The sequence below is a fragment of the Tachysurus vachellii genome, chromosome 6 (genome assembly GCF_030014155.1).
Source record: "Tachysurus vachellii isolate PV-2020 chromosome 6, HZAU_Pvac_v1, whole genome shotgun sequence".
Lineage (NCBI taxonomy): Eukaryota > Metazoa > Chordata > Actinopteri > Siluriformes > Bagridae > Tachysurus > Tachysurus vachellii.
Genome location: NC_083465.1, coordinates 16,710,801 through 16,725,800, shown reverse-complemented (window position 1 = coordinate 16,725,800; position 15,000 = coordinate 16,710,801). Strand labels below are relative to the sequence as shown.

The 15,000-nt window shown below is 39.6% G+C and overlaps 1 protein-coding gene across 4 annotated transcripts in view; it reads right to left on the bottom strand.

Moving 5' to 3' along the window:
• The window catches only part of smap1 (small ArfGAP 1), a 109,816-nt gene that overhangs the window by 44,684 nt on the left and 50,132 nt on the right, over positions 1–15,000 (bottom strand). Inside the window, exons 5-6 of one of the 4 annotated variants that reach the window (XM_060872586.1) lie at positions 12,375–12,446; positions 7,604–7,684 (exon numbers count right to left, since the gene is read on the bottom strand). The exons of 1 other annotated variant lie outside the window; for it this stretch is intronic. In XM_060872586.1, coding sequence (XP_060728569.1) covers positions 7,604–7,684; positions 12,375–12,446 — 153 coding nt within the window. The remainder of the gene's footprint in view (positions 1–7,603; positions 7,685–12,374; positions 12,447–15,000) is intronic. 2 more of the 4 variants (XM_060872588.1, XM_060872587.1) reach the window with 2 other exon arrangements.

The window sequence follows — 15,000 nt, the reverse complement described above, 5'->3', positions numbered from 1 at the left end:
AAAAATATACTTAAAAAAAACATAATGAGCATCTCACAGTGTGCTAATGAGAGACTGCAAGGAGAACCGGTCACTCTGGTCACACACACACACACACACACACACACACACACACACACACACACACACACACACACACACACACACACACACACACACACACACACACACACACACACACACACACACACACACACACACACACACACCCTTGTAGCGATGTGAAAAGAAAAGACAATGTTTTGGAGGAAAAACAAAGGGAATCCACCCATTTTCAGGAATAATAGTCATACTAATCTGCCACAGATTCCCTATATATTTCTTTCTTTCTTCCCTTGCTATTGAATGGCTAATTCAGATTAATAGAAAGTTTAAAAAAAAGCATTTCACTACATGTCACACTGTGTATGGTTGTGTATGCAATAAATAAAAATTGAATAAGATTTAAATTCAAAGTGTAATCACATGAATGCTGCATCCCTCGAGTCTCACCACACCTTAAAGTCTCGTCTATTATACAGCTAACTGATGATAGCATTCCCAAGACTAGAATCAGTTAAAGAAACAAGAGAGAGCGAGAAAGAGAGTGAGGACGAGATTGAGAGTGAGAGAGAAAAGAGACTCTAAAAAGTGTCGGAAGGGGGGGTGGTGGTGGTGGGTGTTTAGAGAGTTGGATGGATGAAGGGAGGATAGAAGGGTCTTTAGGCACAGGGCCTTTATGCTAGCCGTCATTCACAGAAAGTAATTTCGGTAAAAGCCAGGCCTGAACAAGGTGCTGTCGAACATGATTGCAGGCGCGTGTGAATGCTTGAGTGTGTGCGGCGCGTATCTAGGTACAGGAAGAAAGCCCTCTGTAATCGTCCCACTGCTCCATTACAGGCTTAAAAAACAAAAGCCATCTTCACTTTTCCTTGCACATTAGCCAGTTTTCCAGGTAGAGAAGCCGCACAGCCATGCTGCCACCCTAAGAGCCTGTTCCAGTGTGTCACATCAAATGCAAGCACGCAGCTGTGTATCTAATCACACCTTCCAAAGTCACGTGTGTTCCTAACGGACTTCGGGGACGCATTATGCAAAACCTGTGGGTTAAACCGGGTTTTCCCTCCATTTGCACACTTCACCCACAAAAGGCAGAGAATTGAAAACAATTGACGTGTGTGCACTCACTAGGACTCGTGCACGCGACCTGAATGCCAAGATGATGTCTTCTCCTTGGCATTCAGGCAGTGATACTAAGAGCAGAAAGTGAAGGAGGCTGATGATAAACATGTTGCCATGACTGCACTCTCATTCCTTCAGCAGCACAGCTCTTATACTTCAGGAAGAGCAGAGCGGAGATCATGCACAACAGAACCGGGACTGAGGACGGACCCGTAACTGGCGATCACAGCCGACATCAAAGTCAAAATAAGCAACTGTTTCGCCTAATAATTAACGTACAAGCTTCAGCACATCTATTTTTTGTTTTGTAAGTTTTTGCATCCCATCATAAAATCATGGCATAGGGAGCAGAAACATACACTTCTTTATGCAATTATTTGTGTCATTGAATTATTATTATTTTTTATTTAAATTGATTTATTGTCAGTGAGCCAATAAAAAGTCTGTAAAACGTTCCCCTGTCTGTCGTAAGCCTCTATATAGCCCTAGAGCTAATCTCTGGACTAATGAACTGCCTTTAACAGAATGATTTACAAAAAAATTAATTAATTAATTAAATAATAATCATAAAAAATAAATAAATAAATAAATAAATAAATAAATAAAAAAATAAATAAAAAGAATACAGATGAGCTGGAACACAGGATCTACTACAGAAGCCTCAGTCGTTTATCTGTCATATGTTTATCAGCTCAGCTCTACAATATTTACTCTGGTACTTTCATACTTTCCAGATGCAGTTGTCGATCTCTGCTGTAAAATATCTAGGACATTCCTGATTTACTGATGCACAGCAACAGGTCCATGTCCAAATGATGCACCCATAATGCACCTTGTCACGGACACTGTCTGGTTTCATATTTCCCCTGATGTTTCTATCCCCAAAACTCAGTTCTTTATACATGGATTCTCATACGTTCATATCCTGAAGGATCTTGGTTCTTTTCTTTTCTTGGTTCTTGGATCTGAAGGTTCTTTTAGGAACCATACATACTCCAAATCATTATCCCCATCACATGCACATTAAAGAATAATAAATTAATACTCGAATGAAGACAATCTTGTTTACATTTTTAATTAAGGGTATATTTTATACCTCACTACCCTTATTTAAAAAAAAAGAAAAAAATCCTGAGGTGTTTCTCCAGAGTTCTGTGCCACTCTGATTTGCCAATTATTGCTTTGCTAGTCATGGTTTCGTGTCTCCCCGTATCTGCCCACTCCAATTAACACAAGATAGCACAATTATCTCAGACAACTCAATCCAGGTATTCTAATCGAGTTTGCACGCACAGGCGGAGAACTGAATTAAAGTGTTTGAAGTTAATAAATCTGGTCAGTAAAACTGGTGTGCGCTCTCATATCTCATTTTGCTTAAGTGACATGTGAAAACTGGGGCCCACGTCCAACTTCCAGCTGATTATCAAGCGCCTCAGAGGTTCTGGATAAAATGCGCTCGGAGGTTGGACTATAATCGTAAACTATTGGTTTAGATCAAATCACCAAGCTATTATATGACACGAGCTCTTCTTTTTGTTTCTATGAAAATGTGTCAGGGATTAAAGAATTCTGTGTAGGACCAATGAGAAGTGGATGCATATGTCTGATATCGTGTATTAGATTCATTCTGAAGTGTGGAAGTGTTATCGGACTCCAATCATATTTTCTGACGCAATTCGCTGACATGAACGTGATTTGGGCTGATAACACGTCTCCCGACTGGAATGTATGACAGGAATTGTGGGAATCCGAGTGACAGGTTGCAGTCTAAGATTGATCGAAAGCACAGATCAGATAAATGGAGCTCTACAGCAAATTACATTTATTGTGTTCTAGACCAAGTGGGATTGGCTCCAAAACAACACTCAAACCACACAAGCATGGGCTCCTACACATTAGAACCGAATGGATCTGAAGCTAATCAAACACCTCCTTCACACATTGTGTCTTCCTGTTCTTCTCGAGAAGCAAAAGCAGCTATTTCCAAGAAAACGTGTTGCCCGTTTAACACACATGCTACAGGCGAGAGATTCTTATCTCTCTCTCTCTACTGTTGCCTTTTAGCTTCTAACAAAAGCCCACTATTTTTTTCACTACCGTCTTCCATTCTCCCTTTCTCCTTTATGTAACTCTGTTCGCCGTTGTCACTGGATCAGCATGGCTTCCAGCACACAAGCACAGCCAAAGCACCATATTAATGAAATCTCACAGTGACCCGGGGTCAGTACAACACACCCTGTATTCGTGCAGCCTACAGTGTGAGTGGGGGTAGGGAATGATTATAAGCTCATGTGAGGAAACACAACTGAACATGGGGGTGACGGTGAAGGCTAAAGAAAATCATTGTAAGGTTCTGCACTTATGTGATTCCAGCACTGCACATTGCTGAAATATTTATGGAGATTAAATCCCACTGACAGGCAAATGAAAGTTGAGGCAGAAAGAATCCATCAAATGCAGCAAACAGAAACATCCATAATAACAGAAGCACTTTAACGCTGAGTTGCATCATAATGTAATTTCACGGCTGTATTAAGTGCCTTTGATATAAAATCCACAATAGTGCCGGATTCTCCAATCCCCTCCATTTTTTTTTAAATACTAGTAGTACACTGGTAGTAAATCTCCAGACTCCTCACAATTTGATTTCCATTCGTGGTGCCAAAACGGGTGAAAAAAATATCGTTTTTGCTTTCTGCAGCATGCAGTTTAGACCAATTGTTGCTTTTTAAAATACACACACACACTCATATATACATACATACACATATATACATACACACACACTCATATATACATACACACACATATATACATACACACACATATATACATATACACACTCATATATACACACACACTCATATATACATACACACACATATATACATACACACACACACTCATATATACATACACACATATATACACATACACACATACATACATACATACACACACAAACACACACACACGCACAAACACACACACACACACATATATATATATATATATATATATATATATATATATATATATATATATATATATATATATATATATATATATACATATATATACATACACACACGCATATATACACATACATACATGCATACACACACATATACAGAGCTTAATGCATTTGTTTCATCGGAAATGTGGGTACTGCTGACATTTTAGACAACCACAACAAAAGGGCACAATTCCTAAGCCTCGGTAACAGTAAAGTCTGCCGCATTGTGCCTCGGTGCAGAATCGTTCAACAAAGAGACATGTGACACTTCTATTATCTTACTCGGTTAATTTTATTTATTAAAAATCAGTTCATTCAGTTCAGTACTTGGGATGAGTGGAGTGTGCATCATCGGGTCTTTGTTTTAAACTAGAAAATTCCTAAAGTCCGTATAATAATAATTTGTTTCTTTAAACAGTTTGGAAAACCAGTAGAGAAAAACCATCAAATCTGTTTAAAACTTATACTTCAACCAGTTGGCATCATTCGTACAATGTCAACTGATCTTGTAAAAGAAATAGTGTGTGAAAGGAAAAGACGGCACAAACATTTACAATTTCTAAACTCTCAGTGGAGAATTGAGTGAAACCGATACCCAAGACTGAGACAAATCCAAGTATAAATCAAGATCAGACTTCGACTCCAACAGCGCTACAGACAACGTTGTTGATTTGCAGCACATTTTGTACCTCTACACAAAATACAGCAAGACTGTTCACCAAGACAACAATCGGACAATGAAGAGATAAAAACACAAGCTACAGCGCAACTCAAGGTGCATGCAAAACTACACACAAAACTATTTCCTACGAAACTGCTTCACAGTGCTGAATGGTCAAACATGATAAGTTGCGAACTCTAACTACTGTAGCTAGACAAACCCAAAGATGAAAAATGTCCCGTCTATTCTTGGTGTTCTCCGTCTCTGTGCACATCATATTAATCCAAATCCAGCTGTGGTCCACAGCAGCATCCTGAACACCAGGCTACATACTACAGCATCCACAAGCAACAAACTGTGATAGAGAGGGATCTGTAAATGATAGAATTATATTGTTCTATCTAAATTACAGAATTCCAACCTCTCTTACACACAGACATGCACGCATGCCCATGCAAGCACGCACACAAAAGAGCAAAAACACACACAAAAACAGTGAATACTTTGGCTGTGTTGTGACTGGACCCTTACATCCTGTCACTCAGCACCTCACTGCACCCAGACAACCACAATAAAATCCTCACCTCTCTTTGCTTCTCACAGCATGTGTCTCAGAGAGGCGACAGAGAGCCTGCAGGCAGCCCTGACAGGCTTTTACTAATGCTGTCACAGACCACACTTAAATAACAACACAAATCAACGGTGCTGAGGCTATTTGCTATTTTGAGGCTGATTGTTAGATACAGGTTCAGAACAACACTTTTTCCCTCCAAAAGTAAACTTCGTGTGTGTCTCATGCTAAGTAGCTTTGAACTGTTTTCGTGCAGCACTTGCATCATATCATACTGGAAGTTACAGGCATCTCATATAGCGTCAGTACATCTTCAGAAATTGGTATGGCTTCTTGCTGAGAAGCAATAAATTGACAGAGTAAGAAAGACAAATACAGTTTTCTCACTTTTATGCATTTTATCACATTGTTTAGGATAGAACCCCTTGAGACATACTGCTACAGAAAAATAATCCACTATGGGGCACAATGACGCATGTTATTCATTTATTTCTTTTCTTTTATATCACAGAAGTCATGACTAGAGATTATGACGGTAACCTTTCATTTATTGCTAAATAAATGTTGTGCTTTTTCAAGCATTTAATATAACATTTAATCTTGAGCAATGTCCATGAGACAAATTAGTTCTTCTTTTAATTCACTTTTGTTATAGAAGCTATAAAAACGTGGAACCTACCGAGCCTCTTAGTTTTCTTCCTCTGAAGTTAATAAGAAAATAAATGCAGCTTGTTAATTCAATGAAAAAAAAACTAATCACAAACCCCTCCATCCTGAAGACTCAAAAAATGTTCAGTCCCAAAGCGCCTCCTCTAAAGACTCCATAAACCGTAAATAAATATATAATCTTCCTGCGGAAAGTGTTGTCATATCAGTGAATTTACTGAAGTTTCTCTTTTTCTTTTTTAATCAGCCTTCGAATTTGTAGCCTGTTCTGCATACAAATCCTTGGGAATGAGATGTTACTATAGGAATCAAAATTCCTATAGTATGTGGGATTCTGATAGAATTCCTATCAGAATGTGGGAACAATAGACACTCATTCTAGCAGACTCGCCTCAAGGTTAAAGACATGAAGACACTAAGGCAGAACACACGATGATCTTTGGTGGAGGATATCCAGAACATTCCTGATTTACTAACGCACAGCATCAAGTCCAGTTCTATGTCATGCACCCATAATGCACTTTGTCAATTGCTCTGGTCATCGGCTAGTCTCAAATTTTCCCTGCTCTTTATGACCCCAGTCTCTGATCTGTATATACTATTGATTTCTCTAAATTGGACGGTTCACCAAGTTAAACACAAGGTGCTACATGAGAAAACTAAAAAGAATGTAAAGACTACACACAGTCAAATACACACAGTCACTGCATCCGGTTTGCACGTTTATCTGGACGTTCCAAAAGTGCTGATATTTAGCTGAACAGCACTGGTACGTATAACTCTGTTTGGCTGTGTTTACTGCATAAAATCCCAATTAAAGCAATCGTTCTATACACCGAATCTGTTACTACGGCTAACATGAGCTGTCAGTCAGTCTGTGGTTGCATGGCAACACTCACCACTCATTCAGCTCTGGCTTCATTGGAAAGTGGTTTCATTTGGTGGTGTAAAAAAAAAAGATTATTTTTTGCTCATATTGTGTCAGTTCCTCGATATTGTATTCTTATTTACAGAATGGTTGTATACAAGCAATAAGACCCACACACAGCTGTTGTACTGAACCTCAGCATGGCTGTAATTACCTGTAGCTGAATCCCAGCTACAATCATGACCAGTACAAGTGTAACACTGCTTATTTATTGCACTTACTGAGTTCGGGCAAAACACTAGAGCCTCCTCATGCCCATGGAAGAAACTAATGAATATATTATTTGCTCACCGATGTAGCTAATGATCTTTCTAAATATTTCATGCCAGAGTGGACACATTAGCTTTTATACATTTATACAGTTACACAGCCATGAGCAAGTGCTGAAAATGTGCAATCCAACAATAGAGCCTCGGCCAGTAAGACTGCAAGCCTGTGCTTTTTATCCCCCAGTCCATTCAGACACTCAGGCAAAAAGCATCCTCTTCATCATCCGTCCCATTTCACTTCAACACGCCTCCTGTGTGCTTTTTGCTGTCTTTTAAGCGACAACGGCATATGACAGAGCCTTAAAGTCAAAGCAAATGAGTGATGAATTACCTTGTCAAAGACTGTGGGCTTATTCCCTTTATCTGTTTCCTTTTCTTTCTTCTTCTCTTCTTTCTTCTTCTCTCTCTCCTTCTGTCATGACAAGTAGTTAGAAATAGAGGGTATTAGTGTTAGATGCACTTAGACCTTCATCAGATCACACTTACTGTCTGTCTGTCTGTCTGTCTGTCTGTCTGTCTCTCACTCTCACACACACACACACACACACACACACACACACACACACACACACACACACACACACACACACACACACACACACACACACACACACACACACACACACACAAGCTGGAAAAGTGCTATAGATTTTACAGGTGTCCACATGGGATAAAAGACTGGGTCAGATAAAGCCCAAACTAATTTCAGACTAAATTAAACCTTAAACCTTATTAAAGCTTTGACAGCTTGAGTGCAGACTGTTCTCTACTTTTAAGATAAGTTTTTTTAGACAGTCATTAAAGTCTGTTGCTCTAATGGGAGTTGAATGGGCATGTAAGGAGCACTGTCCAGCAGAGTTATTATGACTAACATCGGGCTTATGAAGAGCTCCCCATTGCCACTGAACTATACACACTCCCAATCATTTCTCTAAATCGCACAAAACCTTCCCAAAAAAAAACTGAAAGTGGCCCTGAAATCATGTGGAACCTGAAAAGCTGTTCTTTCTGAAAATAATCAGGGGAAAGGTCTGAATATGAAAAGACTAGAACTCGGTTTCAGCCACTTGAAGCACTTTATGAGCACTTCGATTACTCCATTTTCACATGCATGCTGACTGAGCTGCACTATCGATCTCCTCTACACACAGCACTCACACACAAACTAAACCACTAGAGCTACAGCCATGGCTCTAAATGCACACATTTAACAACCCTACATGCACAGACCTACTTCTTGATTAACTGTTAATCTGTTAATTGAATAATGACATTATATGGAGGAACAACTGTTTTGATCATAATTACATTTATAACAATTCTCATCTTAAACTAAAACCTCAGCAGGGTTTATTTCACTGTTTTTCTCCGTTCGCTATCACTATGCTATCAGCAAAACAAGCTTGCTTCCAAACACGCGTGTCAATTTCATAGGAATGACTGACATACAGAACTGTGGAAAAAGTCTCAGGCACAGCGAAAGAAATGCTGTGAAACAAAGACGCCTTCAAGGAATGAATTAAAATAGTTTCTAAACAGCAAAAAAAAACTAAAAGTCGATAGTTGATGTACTTTTTTTCTCAAAAGTCCAAGTTAAATAATTTGTTGTAAAAAAAGCATCAATACTCTCAGGTAGAGAAGTTTTATAAGAAAAAATGGCTGGTAAAACTTTCACAGCATGTTGGAGAAGGTAGCACACTTCTGAAAATTTTGAGCTAGATACTGACAAAGTTTTGTAGTTAAAATGTCTGACTAGTGGTTTATTACGTCATTTGTTACTGTCCGAACTGAAATACACACGTTTCCATTTAACACTTTTATTCATTTTTTTTTTACTGGAAAAGTATCATATGGAAACTGTTATTGACTGAATAAAGCAAAAGCCAGAAAATAAACCTCTATAACAGAGACATTTAAGCCTGATACTTTTGCACATGTCCACTAGAAACCTCTCAAAATCCCCCCTTTTATTCGAATTATTTCTATATTATTTCTAGGACGGAGTACAAGACAGAAGTGAGAGCAGCTCTGCTGTATGGGTTAGAGACTGTAGCAGTGAGGAAAAGACATGAGGCAGAGATGGAGGTAGCAGGGATGAGGATGTTGGGGTTCTCTTTAGGAGTGACGAGGATGGACAGGATTAGGAACGAGCACATCAGAGGGTCAGCTCAGGTTGTTTTGGGGAGAAGGTCAGAGAGGATAGATTGAGATGGTTTAGACATGTACAGAGGAGGGAGATTGTTATATTAGTAGAAGGATGTTGGAGATGGAGCAGCCAGGTAAAAGGCCAAGAGGAAGGCCAGAGAGGAGATATATGGATATGTTAAATGAGGACATGAAGTTAATTGGTACGGGAATTGAGGATGGAGAGGACAGAGTGAGGTGGAAACAGATGATTCGCTGTGGCGACCCCTAACGGGGAAAGCTAAAAGTAGAAGGAGAAGATGATGTGTATTATTTCTAGATTAGATTTATTACATTTTAAATGTTAATTACAATCACTAATTAGACACAGGGACATTACAGAAGAACTTTAAAAAAAATATGTTGATTATTTCTTGAATTTCCATTAGATTTCATACTGGATTCTTTTCCTTACAACAGGAATGCAGTGCGTACAAAACAATGCAGCATGTGATCAGTCTGCAATGAAGCATCTCTCCTCTTCACACAGACACACACACAGACACCCTAGTGTGTGTTCAGGAGTGTGAGGATAGGTCCAGACTGTCCTCGATCTTCTTCTAACCTGTTTGGATCTGGCCTTTACACAAACCCTCTTGCTGCATCTATCTCGCTCTCTTTTCTCTCTATTAAGAGCCTCTTCAGGCTAGACAGAGTAGCTATGACACAGACTGAATATTCGCATTTCCTTTAGAAACCACACACAAAATATCTCAGAAGGGGTTTTTCAATATATTCAGAATAAAGCATTCTGTTTCTGTATTCAATATATTTTTACATGTACAAGACAGAGTGGCTGTGATACAGACTGTTTATTTCCACTGATAGAGAACTCACTGAACTTCACATTGCAAATAACATCTTAGTGTAAATATGGCTTGATTGATTAATAGCTCATTGGTGTCTGATGTGTAACTATTAGAAGGAGAAAAAAAAACAACAGTGAGCATCTAATTAGGTCTCAGGACACTGCAGGAAATTAAAAGGATAGAATAATGACCTACATGGTGAACATTACTGTGCAGCTCATAGAATAGAAGAATAGAAGCCTTTATTTCATCACATATACATTATAGTGAAATTCTTTCTTCATGTATCCCACATTTGGAGGTTGGGGTCAGAGCACAGGGTCAGCCATGCTACAGCACCCTAGAGCAAAGAGGGTTAAGGGCTTTGTTCAAGGGCCCAACAGTGGCATCTTGGCAATGCTGGGGGCTTGAACCCTAGTCTTCTGATCAACAACCCAGGATGCTGTATCATGGCTGACCCTGCGCTCTGACCCCAACTTCCAAATATGTGACGAAATAAAGACTTCTGTCTTCTATCTATCTGATAATGAAGATTTGATTCAAAGTAGAAGAATCTGTAGTTCATTCATTCATTCATTCATCATCTACCGCTTATCCGAACTACCTCAGGTCACGGGGAGCCTGTGCCTATCTCAGGCGTCATTGGGCATCAAGGCAGGATTCACCCTGAACGGAGTGCCAACCCATCGCAGGGCACACACACACTCTCATTCACTCACGCAATCACACACTAGGGACAATTTTCCAGAGATGCCAATCAACCTACCATGCATGTCTTTGGACTGGGGGAGGAAACCGGAGTACCCGGAGGAAACCCCCGAGGCACGGGGAGAACATGCAAACTCCACACACACAAGGTGGAGGCGGGAATCGAACCCTGACCCTGGAGGTGTGAGGCGAACGTGCTAACCACTAAGCCACTGTGCCCAATCTGTAGTTCAAGTTAACTAAATAACAAAAAAAAAAAAAAATAAATAATTCCTCTTATACCACAGGAATTTACTTAAGTTTTCAATTTTCAATTTAGTTACCTATTTAGTGACAGACATTGCTAGGGGATGTCTGCGAAATGTGGTCCCTCATTTCCACTTAAAGTTAATGAGAGAAATATTGAAATTTGGTACTGAAAAAATGCAAAAAACACTTCCTTAAACTTTCTACTGACAAAAAAAAAAGGGACTATTAAAACGACTCGAAAATGCACACACATTCGAACATAAAAATGAAAGAAACTGCTCTTTATAAAAAACCATATCGATGCTTAGACGTTTTTCTCTCTTACACACCAGCACAATTTGCGCGTGTTTATTATTTTGCTTAGATTCCATGCAGCTAATGCTGCACAAATCACAGTGAAGCAGCTGTTACTACGGAAACGATAACCTAATAGAACGGGAGTGGTAATATACAGTACAGTATAAAGATTCATCTTAAAGCATCAGAAGTGGGCTATTACACAAAAGGAAATCACCAGCACTGTGATATACTGCAGAAGAAACTCTAAAGAGAAGCAGATCTAAAAATATAGTTTAATTGTTAACTGAGAATGCGTGGAGCGCAAACTCGGTGCTTTGACACGTATGTGCACAAGCGAGCTTCGCTTTCGTGAATACATTTGCATTAGCATTTTTTACAGAAGAGTGTTATTTTAGTTTTTAGATGTGGCCGTGGGAAATACGCAGTTAAGACATAAAAATTCACTTCAGTGCTCTTGCTTCTGTATTCTGCTGCAAGGTCTTTTCAAGTAAACCATTGCAAAGTGTAATGCACTAAGCCAAGCATCAGAAAGGCTCAGACTTTTAACTACAGTTGTGTTGAGAAAGGTGTTGGCAGGACTATGACTGGTTAAAGAGTCCTGAGAACCTACACATGAAAAACTGCAAAAGAGACTGAATATTGACTTGACATTTTGACCAGTTCCTCCGCAGCCCGGATGGAGAGAATATTGTGGTATCTGGTTTCTGTTTCCAGTATCAGAATACAAACCTTGAGATCCTCGTCATTTAACATATAAGACGAGACAAACAGCACACACAGCAAAAGCACAGCACACACAGCAAAAGCACAGCACACAGCAACGCAACCACAGCAGCGAGAGTGCTACAGTACCTCCAGCTTGTTTTTCTCGGCTGCTTGCGAAGAGGGAGAAGATGCCAGGGGCAAAGCAGCATCAGAGGACTTCTGCAGAGAGCCGGGCAGGAGACAGAGGGACACAAAGAGGATGACAAAAAAAATTTGGGCAGGGGTAAATAAAACATGGGAGTTTGAAAACAAAGAAGAAACAAAATACAAGACATGAAAAGAGAAGAGCATAAGCAGGAGATGAGTAACTGCAATTATTCAGCAGGAGGGACAAAGCATACTGTACGTATACATGCACTATTTCATTGCTTGTTCTGTAGAAGCTTACACACTTACACACACACACACACACACACAGTGTCAATGCAAAAAAAAGTAAAATAAAACTATAATTAAAACTAGTTGATAAGGCATCCAGCCATTTGGATATAAAAACCTTCATGCTGTATAATTCTACTTCTCTAGTGGTTCTTACTGATAAAAGGGTTTTTTTTATATGGAAAAGATCCATTAGACTTTTATCTAGAATCTGTGAAATGCTATGCACACTGATTGTTCTTGTTTGTTTGGGGACTCCTGTACTGTTCTAAGGCCAGATAAATGGTTATCCTCTTTCACCCAGCCCCACAATGAGTCTTTGTTCATTACATTAGAAAACAAGGAGGGTTGGAAAGCACCAAGCGTTTCACTGAACCTCCATATGTTCACCCAGGTGACGGAAAAAAAGGGACTGAAAAGAGTCGAGCTACAGCCGAGTGAGAGAGAATGACATGAAAAGAGAAGATGCAGACAAGCCTTCGTAGAAAGAACAGTGTACGAAGGTTTGTAATTATCTTTTAAAGTTCTCTAGATCAGATGTTATACAAAAGTCTACAAATAACGATTCTTGGCTTCCTAAATAAAAATAAACTAACTACTTTTGGACCAGAAATATTTAAATAAATCAACAGCTTATTCCACCACAAGTCCCTTCCTCATAATAATCATAAAGGTAATTGCTATGAATCAGAACCCTTTATTTGTCCCATATATACATAGAAAAAAAAAACATTTCATCATATGCCCCAAGTTGTTAGGAAATTGGGGTCAGAGCATAGGGTCAGATGTGATACAGCTCCCCTGAAGAAGAGAGGGTTAAAGGCTTTGCTCGAGGGTCCAGCAGTGGCAGCTTGGCGGTGTTGGGGTTTCAAATCCCGACCTTCTGATCAGTAACCCAGAGCCACCACTGGCCCAATAGAGGGAATTCATTCATTAATTAACTGGTCATCTGTCTGTCCATCTGTCCATGCATCCTTCCATCAATCTATCTGTGTCAGACTAATCGTTATACAATTTATTCATTCTTTACTGCACCATTATTATATTTAAAAATCCACCAATAAAAACGTTCATTTTGTGAACTCGAAAGAACGCCTTCTGGCAGCCTTGTATTTAAAAGTGCAGTATCAAGTCAAGGCAAATGAAATGCAGCAATAAACACAGACGTTTTGCCTCTCGTCTGAAAAGCTTACTGAATTTGACTGCTTGGTAGTCTTTTAAATCAAAACCTGTTATAGCACAAAAGGCTGAGCAAAAAAAAAAAAAAAAAAGCTAAGAAAACAACAATAATAATGAAAAAAGAAAGCAAGAGGACAAATTCCAAAGGGGAAGTGAGGAACAGAAAGTAAGATGACCCAATGCTGTTCTTCATTTCAACAGTGACGCGGCACTGTCAGCAGCAAGGGTCCACAGAGACTGAGTAAAACAAGCAGGTCGATTATGACCCTGGTTAGTGTGTAGCTGTCCAGACTGGGCCATTACGTTCTGATGGATCCTGCTCATAATCCACCGTTATTGGGTTAGCATCAGCACTATGCTACGCTACAGCATTAAAGATCCGATAACAGATATGCTGCAAAACTTCTCCCCTTTAAACTATACCTTTCAGTGAGGCCTCTATCTGGGGAAATAAGCAGCAAAGTGCCCACTGGAGAAGACTGAGGCAGACCAGTCAATATGCAGGGACAGTTATCATCAGAGAAGCGCCGAGGGCGAAGCATATCACCATCTCGATCTTAATGCAATCTGGGAAGCAGCAAAAGGCCTTGTGTAATTGGGCTCCCATTTTCTGAGAAGAGCTGAGCAGAGCCACAAGGGGCCAGAGGTGCCTGGCTCTCTGCTGGGGCGAGTAATAGAGAGCGTACACATCAATACTAGACAATCCGGCCCAGTCAATGCTGGAAGGGCTGGCACAGGAACCGCATGATGACAGGGTCAGAGGAGCCAGCGGCCAGTCCATCAGCAAAAAAAAAGTCAATTACTATGTGAAGAATAGAAAAGTGAAGCGCAAATCTATAATCTTATTATATGTCTTTCAGATCTCACCCATAAAGCAATCTCAAGCAAAACCCAATACCTCATAATGTCTTTTATCTTGCTTATAGAAATTCATTTTTAATCAATATACTTTTAAAGTTGTCAGTAATTCCCCAGTCGAGTATGGGGACGTTCATTTCCTTCGTGTGTCCGTCGGTTTCTTTTCCAAACTCCTATTATGTAACGCTCAAGCTAGATTAACACCGGTTTCATACTGGTATGACAAATAACCTCCTGAGACTCATTATATTGTGATGTTCAATTCGATCAAAGTAATGAAAAAGGAACACTACAAAAG